Source organism: Pagrus major, chromosome 8 (genome assembly GCF_040436345.1).
Source record: "Pagrus major chromosome 8, Pma_NU_1.0".
Lineage (NCBI taxonomy): Eukaryota > Metazoa > Chordata > Actinopteri > Spariformes > Sparidae > Pagrus > Pagrus major.
In genome coordinates this window covers 25,101,017-25,116,188 of record NC_133222.1, presented here as the reverse complement: position 1 = coordinate 25,116,188, position 15,172 = coordinate 25,101,017, and the positions used below count along the sequence as shown (strand labels likewise).

The window sequence follows — 15,172 nt, the reverse complement described above, 5'->3', positions numbered from 1 at the left end:
TCAGAGAAAAGAGGAAAAGTAGATTTAATTTCATTTGTATTTTTTAACCTTTTACACTCCTTTTCTCCAATACATGCCTGTTACAAAACAACCTACGTATAGTTTTCCAAAAAAGCAACTGAGATGGCACTGAGATCATTTTTAAAAACTGCAACTGGACAGTTATGTGGACATCTTGTGGCAGCATTGTTGCCTGCACTGGTGGACTAAAATCAATGTGGACAACTTATTGAGCCACAGGCGGAAACATACTGCTTCAACACAGAGGCAACGTGGCAAGGTGTATGGGTGTGTGCTCCAGTGTTTGTTTTTGGAAAGTGTGTCTTTGTCAGGGATGGAGAAGAGCATAGACGTACTATAACATACAGTCATACATATCATCTGGAATTTACACATCCATAACAATAATGATACAAGGATCAAGAATCAGAGGCATAATTATACTGGATAGCAATAATAATAACAATTATTGATATTGTCTAAAAACTACACTTTTGTTTTCATCTTTTCTTTCTTCTTTCAGAAAAAAGAACCATATATTTATATTTATATACTGGGAGGTCTTTTTTCTTTCTGGTTTTCTGACTAAATAGGTAACTTAAATATTTACAATGATTATTTTACAACCATTGGCCCAGCCCACTGAAGATAAATGTTCCTTTTAGCTTGTCTACCATAAAAAGCGCACAGAGGAGTGGTGGAATGGTCCCAGTGAAAGGTGAGGTAGGGAGGGCGCAGAGGATGGATGTGAGGTCAGTGTACCCGTTCCCAGACAGGGTCCCAGACCCCCAGGATCCAGGGCCACCGAGGTTTCCCATGTAAATGTCAGGGGTGCAGGGAGTAAAGCCTCACCCTGTCGAGGCACACAGAGTCTCCGACCTCACACTGGAAGGGTGTACAGGGTTTCCTGCATCACTCTGTGCTCCAGGGGGTCCAGGTTCTCCTACCCCGTGCTGCAAGGGTGTCCAGGGCCATACACCTCTTGTTACACGGAGGGTTTACTGCCCCTTGTTCCTGGTACATCTCAGTTTGTGTCACCCTCACCCCCACTACATCACCAGCAGCTGTCCCAGCACCATCCTGAACTGCTGCGTACACCCTGCCAGCTCCCTCACCCTCTCAGTCATTTCTCTGGCTGCTCCAGGGGAAGGATACTGAAGCGCTGCTGTCTTTGTACTGATCACGATGTCTTTGAGTTTTTCGCAGAGGGTGTTGCTGCTCTGGGCCACCCGGGCCCTCACCTCGGGACACTTGGCCTGGCGTGACAGCGTGTCACCAATGAACACCAGCTTGTGTGCACTGAGAATGACAAACTTGCTGTGCGCCACAAAGATCTTGGGTGGTTGGTTGGAGTTGATGGCAGTGAAGAAGGCGTCGATGGCATTGGTCACTGTAGTGACATTCTGCTCGCATTGCTCCTGGTAGAAGAGGAGGAGCTGCCGGTCACCATGGCACAGTTTGGAGGAGGAGGAGGGTCCTCCAGAGCCGTTCTGGGCAAGCTGAGGGTGTTGTGGGGACGGGACCCAGCCTGTCATATCATTGTTGATTGGCCGGCTGACTTCTTGCTCTAGCCGCTCAAACTGTTTAATCTGGAGGAGAAGAGGAAGGACACAGTTAATACTTCATAATAATACTTTTAGAGCTGCAATCATTAACTAATTAGTCGATCGATAAATAATCTGCAATAAATGTGATTTAGTTTTTAGTTTTAAGTCATATATCAGGTAAACACTCTCTGGTTCCAGCCTCTCAAACCTCAGGATTTGCTGCTTGTCTCTGTTTTAGATGATTCTACAGTTAATATTTTTTTGTTTTAGACTGTTGTTCTGAATCTTTCACCTTTTTTTTGGTGACATTTTATAGATTAAACTATTAATTGATTAATCAAATAAATAATCTCTATATGAAAAGATCCAGTGTGTAGTATTTAGGGAGATTTAGGGGAAGAAATTAAATATAATAATATTCATAATAATGTCTTCATTAGTGTAGTGTACCTCAAACTAAGAGTGTTTTTGTTACTTTAGAATGAGCCTTTTATATCAACAAAGGGAGAGTCCACCATGTTGCACTGCCCTGTTTCTACAGTAGCCCAGAACGGACAAATTACACACTGGCTCTACAGAGGGCCTCATGTGTTTTTGCATGTTTTTAGCTGGCACCATAGATAAGGGTGAGACAGAGGTTCCACTAAAGTCTACACACTGGACCTTTAATTCATGAAAATAAGAGTCTGGCAAGAACCTCTGATGGAGCAAACAGAGGCTGCAGCAATGACTTTCTCATTAATATAATTAGCTTTTGGACCATCAACAACTGAGTAACTGGGGTGAAACAAGATGTTGATATGAGTAAATGTGCGATAGTGTAAAACTCTACAAGCTCAGAAATCGATCACCCCTTCCACCGTTGGCAGTCCCAAGATGGTGGATAACCCCGAGGCCACAGTCTTGTTGCAGACGCCGCAGGCAGAACTACAAGCATCCACAGTAGCGTTGCTGGTGGAGATTAAAGCTGAGATTGCTGATTCATACCAGTAAATTAAGACTGAAATAACATGAAGGGACTAAAACAGATATTACAAATGATCTGCAGAGATGGTCTCACCTCCCTGTATCACTAGTGGGGCCAGTGAATAAAATTAAGATGACTGTTCTTCCCAAATTTTTATTTTTATTTCAATGCATTCAATTATATCTTAGAAAATCCTTTATTTATCTGAAATGGTAAAACACCAAGGATAAGGAAAGTGTTTTTACAGAGACCTAAATCAACAGGTGGGATGTGTTTACCACTTTTTAGCTTTACTACCGGTTGAGTAACTAACAGAATATCTCATATTGGACACAGAAACAATTCCCCTCTTGGATGAACATGGAAAGGGTCTGCTGCACTCCTTCTTCCTTACCAGCACTGCTCTTCTCAGCCTTATCTACGTAGTCACCTAACTCTATTTCTAATCCGGTGGTCTCCTGCTCTCTAAGGATCTGGATTCAGATAAGAAAAGTTTATGGCTGGCATTCCAGCTCCTTACTGGCCCCCATTATTATTCTTTTATACTGTTGTTTAACAACACTGTATTTGATGAATGGTATGAGAAAGGAGTATGCAATTTCATGGAGCTATTTATAAATGATTTATTTCTACCTTTTGAGCAACTTCAAAGGAAATATAATCTGCCTCATTCACAAGTAATTAACAAGCACGAAGCTTTGTTAAACAAATCGACGCATTGTGTTCTCATGGCCCCGATCAGTCTTGATGGCTACACTTCTCTTGAATGATCCACTTGGGCATGTCACCTATATATAAAAAGCTGTCTCGGCTGTCATCTACTAGCACCATGCAACATCTGAGACTTAAATGGCAGGAAGAACAAGGAATAGAGATTTGAGAAAGGCAGTGGGAGGAGGCACTGGACCTGATACATTCTTCATCTGTGTGTGCCAGACATGGCCTCATAACATTTAAAGTGTCACACACACTACACTGGTCTAAACAAAAGCTTAACAGAATATTCCTGAATATTGATCCCTAATGCGAACATTGTAGGCTTGAACCAGCATCACTGACACACATGTTTTGGGAGCTGTCCCAGTCTGATAAACTACTGTAAGTATTTTCCTTACTCAATCTAAGAGGGTCTAAATCCACACTTCTATTTAAAATCTAACAGCCATTTTTGGTGTAACAGATCCTAAGGTGGTTAAAACGAGGTCTGAGAGCGATGTGATAATTTTTGTTAGTCTCCTGGCGCGCAGATTAATACTGCTTAACTGGAAAAAGGCGACACCCCAAACTGCATGAGAGAAGTGATGATGCATTTTGATCTAAAAAATCTCATTAAAAGGACAAGAGGGTAAATTCTACAAAATATGGCTGCCTTTTATAAATTAATTTAATCAGACTAGAAACTGATATATCAAGAACTAGGAAAACTTCTTCACTGCTAGCCTTCCACTTACTCTTTAATCATATTGATTATGCTTGTTGATACAAACAGAAGACAGAGTGACCCTCTGTAGTTACAACTGGCTCATATACAAGGGTTTTTAGGCATCCACACTGCTCTCTTTATTAAACTTATACACTTTTTTACTTTGTGTTTGAGTGCCTTTTTCCCCCTTTTTTCTGTTTTTTCCTCAATTGTTGTTTTATTCTTTTTTTCAGTTGATAAGACTTTGTTTATACTGTTTTTATTGTTTATTACAAATGTCAAATCTGGAATATTATACTTTGTATGGCCTTCAACTTTTAAAGTGGGGATTTGTATGTTCAATGGTTCCAAAGCAAAATAAAAAAGTATACTTTAAAAAAAAAAAAGATGAAAATAGTTACACCTGAGATGAACGACAATTTATCAACTGCTTAACCTGTGTCTTATCTAACACTTAAATGAAATGTCCCAGAACATTTGTCACATTCTTCCAGTATGACAAGCCAAAATGAATTATTGGAAAAGAGGAGAAAAAAAGGATAAAAGGATGGCTTTGCCAGGCTAATATCAGAGGCCAAAAGTGAATTGGAAAACTTTTAGCCCAGTGCCTAAAACATTTTTGTGGTGATTTGAGTGTTTATATTTAATCTAAAAGGGGTCAAACACAGTTATAAACCCATGGAAATCATGATCAAACTCTGGAGGTGTATGGAGCTTTATATGCCTCTTTTACAGCAGGATTTTTTTCAGAGTTTTGAATAAGTCACAGAGAACTCATTTTTACTGCCATCTGTCTTAAACATAATCACACACACACACACACACACACACACACACACACACACACACACACACACACACACTCACTTGTTGTTGTTCCAGTTGTGTCTTGTGTCTGATGATGTTGCCTTTCTCCAGCAGCTGTCTTTGGTTCTTCTCAAACTCTTCCTTCCCCTGACAGACCAACACACAGCCACACAATTATTACACCACCTGTATTTACTTACATGATTTATTTTAAACACTTCTTTGTCTGAGTATCAGAAGTAAAATACAGCTGTCTCCCTCTAGTGGTGACAAACAGAAACTGCAATTCTGATGGAACTATCTCCTCACATGCACTCACATACACACACCCCCACACACACATAGACACATGCAGCTGAATTCACCAGTTTTTGTTTTATTTATAAACTTGGCTATAGGGATTTGTACAAGGCTGTAAACATGCTTATTTCTGCTGCGTCAGTGGCCATTCAAGGAACTGCAGTTTTAGGTACTGCAGTGGTTTGATTTTTCAGCCCTGGAGGTTGCTGCTTGGTAGTGACACTATGACCCCTTTGCCTTGCCTATGCATTTTCCAAATACTGTGATTTACACTTGTATCAGACTTAACACGGAGTCAGTCAGTTGAGTTTGAATTTGCTCTGGCATTCATATACAGTTACATCAACAGACCTGACTAGATTATGACAAAGCTTGCCACCATTCTGTGGTGAAAACACAACATCCACATACTTTCATGTACAGTATCAGTATCAGGAGTGGTGATTCCTGACTGACTAGATGGTATGGAGCATCATTGTAGTTCAGGCAGGCAGTGTTATCACTACTAATTACTAAATAATTGTGTCAAAAATATGTGAAGTAAAGATGGACAAATGGACAAATTATTGATGTACTGTTTTCATTCAAAGTGTCATTTAATTTCCTGAAGGCATGTAACTGTAGCATCAGAATGCACCGAAGATATTTAAAAAATGCAAAACAAAAAAATTAAAACTGCAAGCAGTGATGAACAGGCCCTCGACCCACGTACGTCGGGCTGTGGCGCCGTCGGAGGGCACGCATCCTACCTAAATAGGATACATGGTACCCAAAACACAACAGTGAAATTTGCAGTGACTTCCTGTATCCAGTGGGTGGCGCTATGGATATGACACAGTATTGATGCATAGTCGTATTCAGGGCGAACCCCTCTCCATGTGTGACGAATTTGGTGTAGATGGGAAATTGTATATTCAAGTTATAAGGACTTCCTGCTTATGGCAAAGGATCGACTTTGAATGAAAACAGCCGACTTCCTGTTGAACTGAGGGTTTTGGTGCCTGGGGGTATTTTGTGCGTCTGGTCATGATACATATGCATACCGTGTTCACATATGTGTTCATGTATGAGCATGTAGGAGGTGGGGCTTCAAATTAGAAATATTCCAGGGGGCGCTATAGAGCCATCTTTTCACTTAACACAGTATTAATGCATAGATATATTCAGGCCGAACCACTCTACATGTGTGACCAATTTGGTGTAGATGGGAAATTGTATGTTGAAGTTATAAGGGCTTCCTGCTTTATGGTGAAGGATCGAAATTGACCGCACTGCCACGACCACCAGGTACAACGGAGGCGAAAGCTTTTGATAACTTTTCATCTTCAAGGTCTGAGGATGATCCTGAGTGAATGTGAAGTCTGTGGTGTTAAATCTGTAGGACGAGTTCGTTAAAGTACGAGGCGGGAAATGGGTCAAAACGGTGGCGAAATCTCAACTTCGAATCAAAATGGCGGACTTCCTGTTGGACTGAGGGTATGGGTGTTGATTATTGTTTTGTGCGTCTGGTCATGATACATATCCATATCAAATTTCGTTCATGTTTGTGCATGTAGGAGGCAGCGCTTCAAGCTTAAGCACCCTTTTCAATCCTCGTGGGGGCGCTGTGGTCCCATCTTTGCACTTTAAAGGTCCAGACCCATATCAGATATCAATGCTCGTGACTGGTGATGGATCTGCCAAATTTGGTGTTTGTAGGAGTTTGTCTGTACGTACCAAATGGGAAAAGCCATTAGGGGGCGCTACTGAGCTGTTGTGCCGCACCTGAGGGCAGTTGTGGTATCAAATTAACATACTCATGGGTTAGAAGCTACGTGCCAAATTTGGTGAGTCTGCGAAGTCTAAAGTCCTCTAAACAGTGTTGGCCTCACCGCACGCCATTCAAGATGGCCGACTTCCTGTTGCGGCAAAAATTCCAATAAAACAAATTTGTGGCTAGATCGATGAGACCTATGAGTCCTGTGAATTTCATGACGATCAAAAATGATTTGCGCGCAAATTTTTCGACGTTAGGTGGCGCTATGGAGTCCCCTGGCCACGCCTACCCACAATCATGTTGAATTCTAATAGCGGCACACAAATGTGATGTATGTTCCGAGTTTGGTGAGTTTTGGGGTATGTTCAGGCCGCCAAATATGCAGTCGTTTGGAAGGAAAACAATAATCCTTATAGATACAATAGGTCCTCGCGCTGACAAGCGCTTGGGCCCTAATAAGCATTAATTTCCAAATGAATAGAAATATCCAAAGCTAGTAATTTTCACCAAAAGGCTGAAACTAAATAAAAATCCATTGCTTGAACTAAAATAACACCAATACCGTCCCTCTTCCATACTTTTCAATGACCACAATCTATCTCATACGTGTTCCACTCTTCATTCTTCTTCACATTGTTCCTCAACACTTCTGTAGTACCAGCCACAAGCATTAAGTGTTAATTTAATTCATGTTTATTCTAATATCATATTTGAGTTTCTACCTAACTTGTGAGTCAATGAAATGTCCTCACAACTATATAAAAAACTTCTCTGTCTGTGTGTGTGTGTGTGTGTGTACCTGTAAATGTACATAGTCATAATCCTCCATCCAGCCTTCCTCTGTGGTCTCATACGGCCTGTCCACACCTTCCTCTTCCTCTGCAGCTGTAAACTTTGGTGGAGAAGGGAGGGGACGCGACTGAATGTTCACCTTCTCCCCTCCCTGATAGCTCCCACTTCCTGATCCTGTAATCTGACAGCTAATCTCCCCTGGGATTGGAGGAAGTGGCAGCTGCTGTTGCTGCCGGTTGGTCCGTTTAAAGAGCAGCGAGGCGTTACCGTGGAGAAAGGAGGCAAGCTGTTTGGCGTCGTCTGGGATGCCTCGTGCAGTCATGATTAGTCGATCTAAGTCATCTCCTCCTGCCGGCGGTGCTGTAAGCGCTGTGTGTGACCAGGAAATGGCGTCTAAGCTCTGACTGTGTCGAATCAAACTCTGGAAGACCTCCTCCATCTTCCCCACTTGACGGCCCAGTTTGGTCTGCAGAGAACGGTCTGTGGCCTGGGCAGCATTCGCCACAGCACCCCGGGCAAATTCTAGGAAGTCTCGGACCGTGGCACGCACCCGGTCAGCAGCCTGATGAATGGCCAGCAGGTTCCCTTCCAGATGAGCAGGGCTTCTCCAATTACCTGTGATGAATGACATCATGAGGGAAACGCTGGACTCAACAGCTTGCTGAAGGCGAGACAGGCGCTCCATGGCCTGCTCCAGGTCCAAGATGAGGGGTTTCCCTGGAATAGGGCCAGGAGCAGAAAGTGAGGAGGAAGAGGATGTATCGCGTACAGGGACCATGTCTAATGATGAAGCAGAGTGGTTGCTACGTGTGCTTCCTGTACTCGAGGCAGACAGCCGCTTGAAGGACATGGTCAGCTCCTCACTGGTGGACTGAGCATCACGCACAACCTGGAAAAAGAGACATCATTACTTTGAGACTGTGGATTAAGGCAGTATGCACATACGCAGAGCAGTTTCTCCTTGTTTCCTGTTTTAATGTTTGCTAGAAGTAATATTTTCGTCAGTAAATGATGATTTAAAGCACGCCTATTCAACTACTTCCTTAAAAGGGCCAGATTTGAAAAAAACTGAAATGCCGGGGGCCGGGCTTTTACTTTCCCTATGTCTGACCTGTCAAGCTCAGAATTTAAAGGTGTTGAAATAAGGCACTTTTTTTTCTCTGTTTTGTTTATTAGTTTTCACAATTGAAAAGAAAAACATATTTACAAAAGTACGTGAAAAAAGTTGTGAAGAAGTAGGCTGTCAGTTTGATTCTCATAAATTCCCTCTGCAAAACAGCCAGTGTTAATTTTTTTTTATGAAATCAACAGAATATTTATGTTTAGCAACAGACAGAACTAATACATGTGCTCATTAACCTCCCAACAAAATGATGAAAGGGCTGTAATTAGGTTTTTAAAGGGCCGCATTTGGCCCATGGGCCGCCAGCTGAATAGGTCTGATTTAAAGTATTTGCTAATGACTGAATTGATGAATGAATGAAAAATGAATAATTTTCACAACAAAAAAAGTCAAAATCTATAAAAAATTAAGCGTAATCCAAAAAACATGAAAGGCAAGCATGCTTTAAATTTCCATGTCAAGGAGGATGAAATCTGGCTGAGATCACAAGTGAAATTTGCGTATTTTCTCCTTAAATTTTGACTTGACTTGGACATTTGTGCAACCTATCAGGTTTTTGGATACGCTCACTGGATTTTTGTTTCTAGAACTCCACTGAGAATCCCATTGTTGAAGCACAAATTCCTCTTGCAGTTCTATTGAAAGTAACTTTTATAAATGATTCCAATTTTTGTCAACAATTAAAAACTTCAGGACTAGCTGAAAGATGGAAAGATGGACAAATGAACATTTGTGTAATGTCGTAATGCTGGCAGCATGTTACCGGAAAACAGATTAGACAATTTAGACAAGAACTGGCAATTTTACTGCAGGGACAAAACATAAAAACAAGCTAGCCTGTACACCACCAGACATTCATAAAAGGTGAGCCAACTTTATTGTAACAACATTACACATGGTTCAAACACAGAGGAAGTACCACCTGATTTACTAAGGAGAGGGAGTGTGTTGTGTTACCACAGAGCAGAGTGACATGTGTGACAACCTTTACAGCTATGACAGTGCCTCTTCCTCTAAAGTCATTAAAGAGGAGAAACAAAACCTGTAACCATGGTAACTGTACACATTAAAATGGTGACAGCTGGAGGCTCAGAACACTTGAACATCATAGTAAAAGTTTATTCACATAAACCAGACTAAAATGACTTGACTCAAACAAGACCTGTCACTACACTGGATGCACAGAGACATAACTGATATGAATCTTCATATCTCAGTCTCGGCTAACAAACATCTTTCCCAGAAAGCGGGACTGCCCCTTACACTCTCCTACCTGTGGTGGGACATCATAGACATAGTGGTCTCTCCTCTCTCCTCCTTTTTCCTCTCGTTCCCGAGGGAAGTCATAGACATCCTGGGTGGGGTGACCTCCGGTCCGCAGGCTGGCCGGGATGTCATAGATCTCCTGGGGGGCCTGACTGGTTCCACTTCTGTCTCCATGGTAATGCTTGTCAGTTTGGATGGAGGGTGGGATGTCATACACATCCTCTGGAATCGGCGGCTCATCGTCGTCGTTGAGATTGTTGGGAAGGTACTGGCCAAGAGGGACGGGGACTTGTGGCTTGAGTTTGGCAAAGTGGGGTGGTACATCGTAGGTCTCCTCTCTGATTGGCTGAGCATCAGGGACATCTTTACTGACAGACGGAGGGAAGTCATAGACCTGTAGAGAGAGAGGGAGAGAAGCATTTATTTGATTGTTCATTGAATTGTTTTGTTTGTACTGTATGCATCTATTAAAGTGCTTACAGCACAGTTACAGGGCCTCTTTCTGCAGCCTTTGCCTGACAGATCAACACACTTACAGTGTCTGAAGGAATTTTAGGCTATTGTTCATTGATGGCTGTGTCTTTGCTGTCATTTATACCTGATCAGTCTTAATCACAACATTATACTGGGTTAATTCTGTAATTTCACAGACTCTATTCCAATTATTTGATTGATTCAAAACCAACAGGTTATTTCACCTGCCTCTAATCAGCTACTCACTGTAATCGAACCCTCTATAGACATCAACAGTTCAAAGTTTCAATTTGTCCAATATTTTGGTTAATGACCAACCCAACATGCCCATCAGTCTTAGCTGTTCTTTTTGATGAATGATTAAAGTAAATGTTAGCATGCTAATTAAGATAATCAAGATTGTAACAACAGACATCACACCTGTTTAACTGATACAGAACAGTGAGCATATTTCTATGATGATATTTTGGGACTGTGCCGTACTGTATTAGTTGAATTAGAGCACTTATGAGTCAGTTACTATCATTAACACATTTGATCCCGCTTTGTGCAATTGTCTTGATTTTTGCTATTGCATTTAAGTATTTTTGAACACTTCTACAATGGCACCATACATATAGGACTATATATATTGTTCTGTTCTTGTCTGATATGTTGCATTTACAGATATACATTCTATAAAAAACATTCACCATAAACAAAACCAAATTAACTAAAGGTGGTAAGATTGACCAAACATATACAGCACATAATTTACTTACTGTCTGCTGGGTGTTCTTGTCTGTACTTGCTGGGGTGTCATATATATCTTGACCACTAGAGGGCCCCTTCACCACCATGGGAGGGGTGTCATACACCTGAACACAGAGAAAAAGAATAACTTAAATGACTTGTTGTTACATCACACTGGACACATACCACACACGCACGCACGCACGCACGCACGCACGCACGCACGCACGCACGCACGCACGCACACACACACACACACACACACACACACTCTATCAGTGCAATGACTGCTGTATCAGAGAGAATACAGCATTGATTAGGGAAGGCCCATACCTCACACTAGAATCATATTCAATCAGTGGTTGTTATGAGGTCCACCTGTCTGAAGGCAACAGCCAGCTCCTCCAACAGCAGGCTGTCTGCAGGGTTCACGAAGTCACATTTAAGATTTTTTCTGACCTTCTGAATACCACACAGAATTCAATTTAACACCATCGTATTTCACACACACACACACGCACACACGCACACACGCACACACACACACACACAGAGAGAGAGAGAGAGCCTTTGTCTAGAGGGAGGGAAAGAGGAAAGGGTTGAAAAGGAAAGCACCACAGTGAGGATGAAGAGGTAAATAGCAGACGGTGGCAAGAAAGAAGAAAAGGAGGAAAGGAGGAGAAACAAGGTGTGCAGAAGGACAGAAGGATAGAGGGAGGAGGGAAAAGGCAGGGAAAGAAAAAGAAAGGCAGAGGGGTTAGAGTGAAAAAAGGTAGCGGGGAGAAGAGAAAAGGAGAGAAGGAGGACAGAAGCAGGAATAAATACGAAAGGGTATGAAACGAAGGTAGGGAGGGAAGACAAGGAAAACAGGAGAGGTGGAGAAACAGCAGATAATAGCAGAGGAAAAAGGAGGTAAAGTGAGGGCAACGAGCCGTCCCAGGACTTTGAACCAGTGTGGTTTTGGTCACATGACCATCTCTTTCTAGATAGTAAGCTTATTGAGGAAATGTACAACCATTAACACTCACTCCCCTCAATCCTCCAGTAAACGGATGCCAGTGTTATGGTTGAATGAGCTTATTTTTGGACATGTATGAAGTGTTTTGGTGGTTTGAGTTAGTTTTAGAGGTGAGATTAATTGCTTGGTCAAGATGCACGTTGGTAATGATGACTGTATGAAGAACTTTGAAAAAGAGAGAGATAGATTACTTGGTATGGTCAGAGCTATCTACCATGTCTCCCACACAGCAGACATTTTGAGGCCGAAGAGGTTGTTGTGTGTGAACTAACAGTTTACAGGGGGAGCGGGGCTGGTCTACACTGTGGTGGGATCCATAATAACGCCTCGCTCCACACTCTTCTGTTGGTGTCAGTCACATGGTGATGGTGCAACCGCACTCCACACCTGTTGGATGATTGGCTGTTAGCATTTCACTCGTAGCTCGCTCCATTATCAAGGGCTATGACAGGCTGTTTATGAGCCGGGGCGTATTCTAATAGGCTTTTCATCAGTTTGCATGTGATGCATACATGTGAAACTATCGAACATTTATCTAATTAATTTCTTTTTGCAATCAATGACCTGTCTATCACCGATAAATATTGCTATTGTTTTATCGCAGAGGCCGAGTCATTGTATTTTCATTACCTTAATGAGCCCTTAAGAGGGCCTTTCATTTCTTTTTGCATTATTTGCTGCTTGCAAAGTTAGGATAATTTATCTTCCCATCAGTTGTCAATAATTATTGTAATACTGTACCAAGAATAACACCTCACTTTAGCCAGGACATGCAAGAAAAGGTAACCTTCATACATTATGTTGTGCTGGAACTGTAATTTTGGAAATAAATAAACTTTCTAGAATGTGTCAGTAATTGCATTGAGTAGAAGTTTTATTCTTGCTGATTTGTGAGGGCTCATCAATCAATCATCACTATTGTTAGCTATCATAACTAAGTTCATTGGAAAGGTCATCAGCCACACAATCATTCAGCAACCAACAATGGTGCTCACAGGCGCTTCCAACTGTATGTCTTTATTATGTTATATTTTGTCAGAAAGCTGCCATGAAGTCTAAGTAATGTCAACCAGTGCATCGCACCAGGGCCCAGAAGTTGTCAAGGGCCTGTTTCCTTAGGAGCTTAGCTCCTTTAAACTTTTCCATTCAGTCTCTATGGTACTTCTTATATCTAAGGATATAGTATGTTTTTGCCCACAAGCGGGATGTTGGTGGCAATGGTTCCCCCTTTTGGATAAAAGTAAGAAGACCCTGTTTTCACATTTGAGTGACGGAGTGCAGCAGCATATGGAGTACAAAGGAAGGTCTGTATCTAATTCTACAGCATTTTGTCAGCTCTGTGGTCTAAATGTTAAAAAAAAAAGTTGGGGAAATTTTTAAAAAAAAAGAAACCCCCCAGCACATTTGGTCTCACTCAATGTTGACTCAATGGCTATGGCTATTTATCCTTCTTTACTCCTTTCTGTGCTCATATTGCTCCTCCCCTTCCTCCTCCTACAGCTCATTTTCCCCTGTTCTTCACCCTCCTGCTACTCCAGCTTTTGTTTTGCTGTGGTTGTATGTGAGTGACCTTTCTCTCTTGGCTTGTCAGCATCAACATTCTCTTGACCGTGTGTGTTCACAAAGTAGCAGCTTATTAAGCCAAAAACATTGCGAACAGTATGTGTGGAATTACAAAGAAATAAACTGATCATGTATGTGGGATAAAGGCACACACACACACACACACACACACACACACACACAGACACAGACACAGGCACAGGCACACACATGCACATATACACACACATGTGCACACGCAGGTATACACACACAGCCTAATATTTAGAGAGGGAGAGATTGAACTTTACATTGCATCAAATATGAATATTCTGCAGACAGACAGACTACTTGTTGCCAGACAATACCTGTGTGAGTCTGCGTTCTACACGACACTTATATGGATGAGAAGACAATGTTTGGATATGACACACCACCATTTGTAACTGTACATATCCTCTAACTAAGTATCAAGCACATACACACAACACACATCTACTTCTACAGCTACAACTGCTCAGACTGTTACATGACTCCCTTGAATAACCAGACTTATAACTTCAGTTTTGTATGATTGATTTAACTTTAACACTAAATGCAGTACAAAAGTTCAGTTCAGTGCATCACAGTGCTGTATATGTTCAACATTTTAATAATTTCTCCATTTTAAAAATGAAATGGTCATTATATAATACTGTTGTAAAGCATAACTTATTCTCATCAAAACAGTACACAAAGCTCTTTGAAGAACATACAAATAAATACGCAAATACATAAATATACCAAATACAAATGTTAAACTTAAACATATTTATTTCAAATAACGTAGAGCAAGAATTTCTTTTGAAAACTTAAAAAAAAAAATTATTTATCAAATTGCTGTAATACCATAAGTATTGTTGTAGTATATGTAGTGTGGAGTTGAATTTTACACCACAACAATTCTTACATTAATCCAGGACCAATGAATGACTACCCACTGCATCGGTTTAAGTTTTCTGTGCCATATACAACAAAGTCTGTCTTTTTATTCACATACCAAACATATTTACAGTGATTTTAATATTTATTGTCTGTATTATTATCTGACTGAGCTGGTGATCCATTGTTTTGCACTATGTATCTATGCACAACATCTTGGGTTTAAAAGCCAAGCATTTAGATAGGCATGTTGGTTTGTTGCATGAAGATATTTGCATATTGAAACACTGTTGTGAAAACTGAGCCAAAGCAATCATGAAATACTGTGAAAGCAAAATTAAGACAACTTTAAAATTAAGACAACTAGTGCACTGCTCGTTAAAAACAACTGCTCACAGATTCATCGGGGCCTGCCCGGATTATATCAAACGTGTTTGATATTTAAACTTTAAAATCTGCACAATTCCATCGGTACTTTCCAAGCTGGACCACAACAACCAATGA

General features: G+C 41.2%; 1 protein-coding gene across 2 annotated transcripts in view; it reads right to left on the bottom strand.

Moving 5' to 3' along the window:
• The window catches only part of bcar1 (BCAR1 scaffold protein, Cas family member), a 96,205-nt gene continuing 81,033 nt past the window's right edge, over window positions 1-15,172 (bottom strand). For both annotated transcript variants that reach the window (XM_073471446.1, XM_073471445.1), the window contains exons 4-8: window positions 11,217-11,312; window positions 9,989-10,375; window positions 7,600-8,481; window positions 4,805-4,891; window positions 1-1,589 (exon numbers count right to left, since the gene is read on the bottom strand). In XM_073471446.1, the coding sequence (XP_073327547.1) occupies window positions 1,050-1,589; window positions 4,805-4,891; window positions 7,600-8,481; window positions 9,989-10,375; window positions 11,217-11,312 (1,992 nt within the window). In that variant the 3' untranslated portion in view covers window positions 1-1,049. The remainder of the gene's footprint in view (window positions 1,590-4,804; window positions 4,892-7,599; window positions 8,482-9,988; window positions 10,376-11,216; window positions 11,313-15,172) is intronic.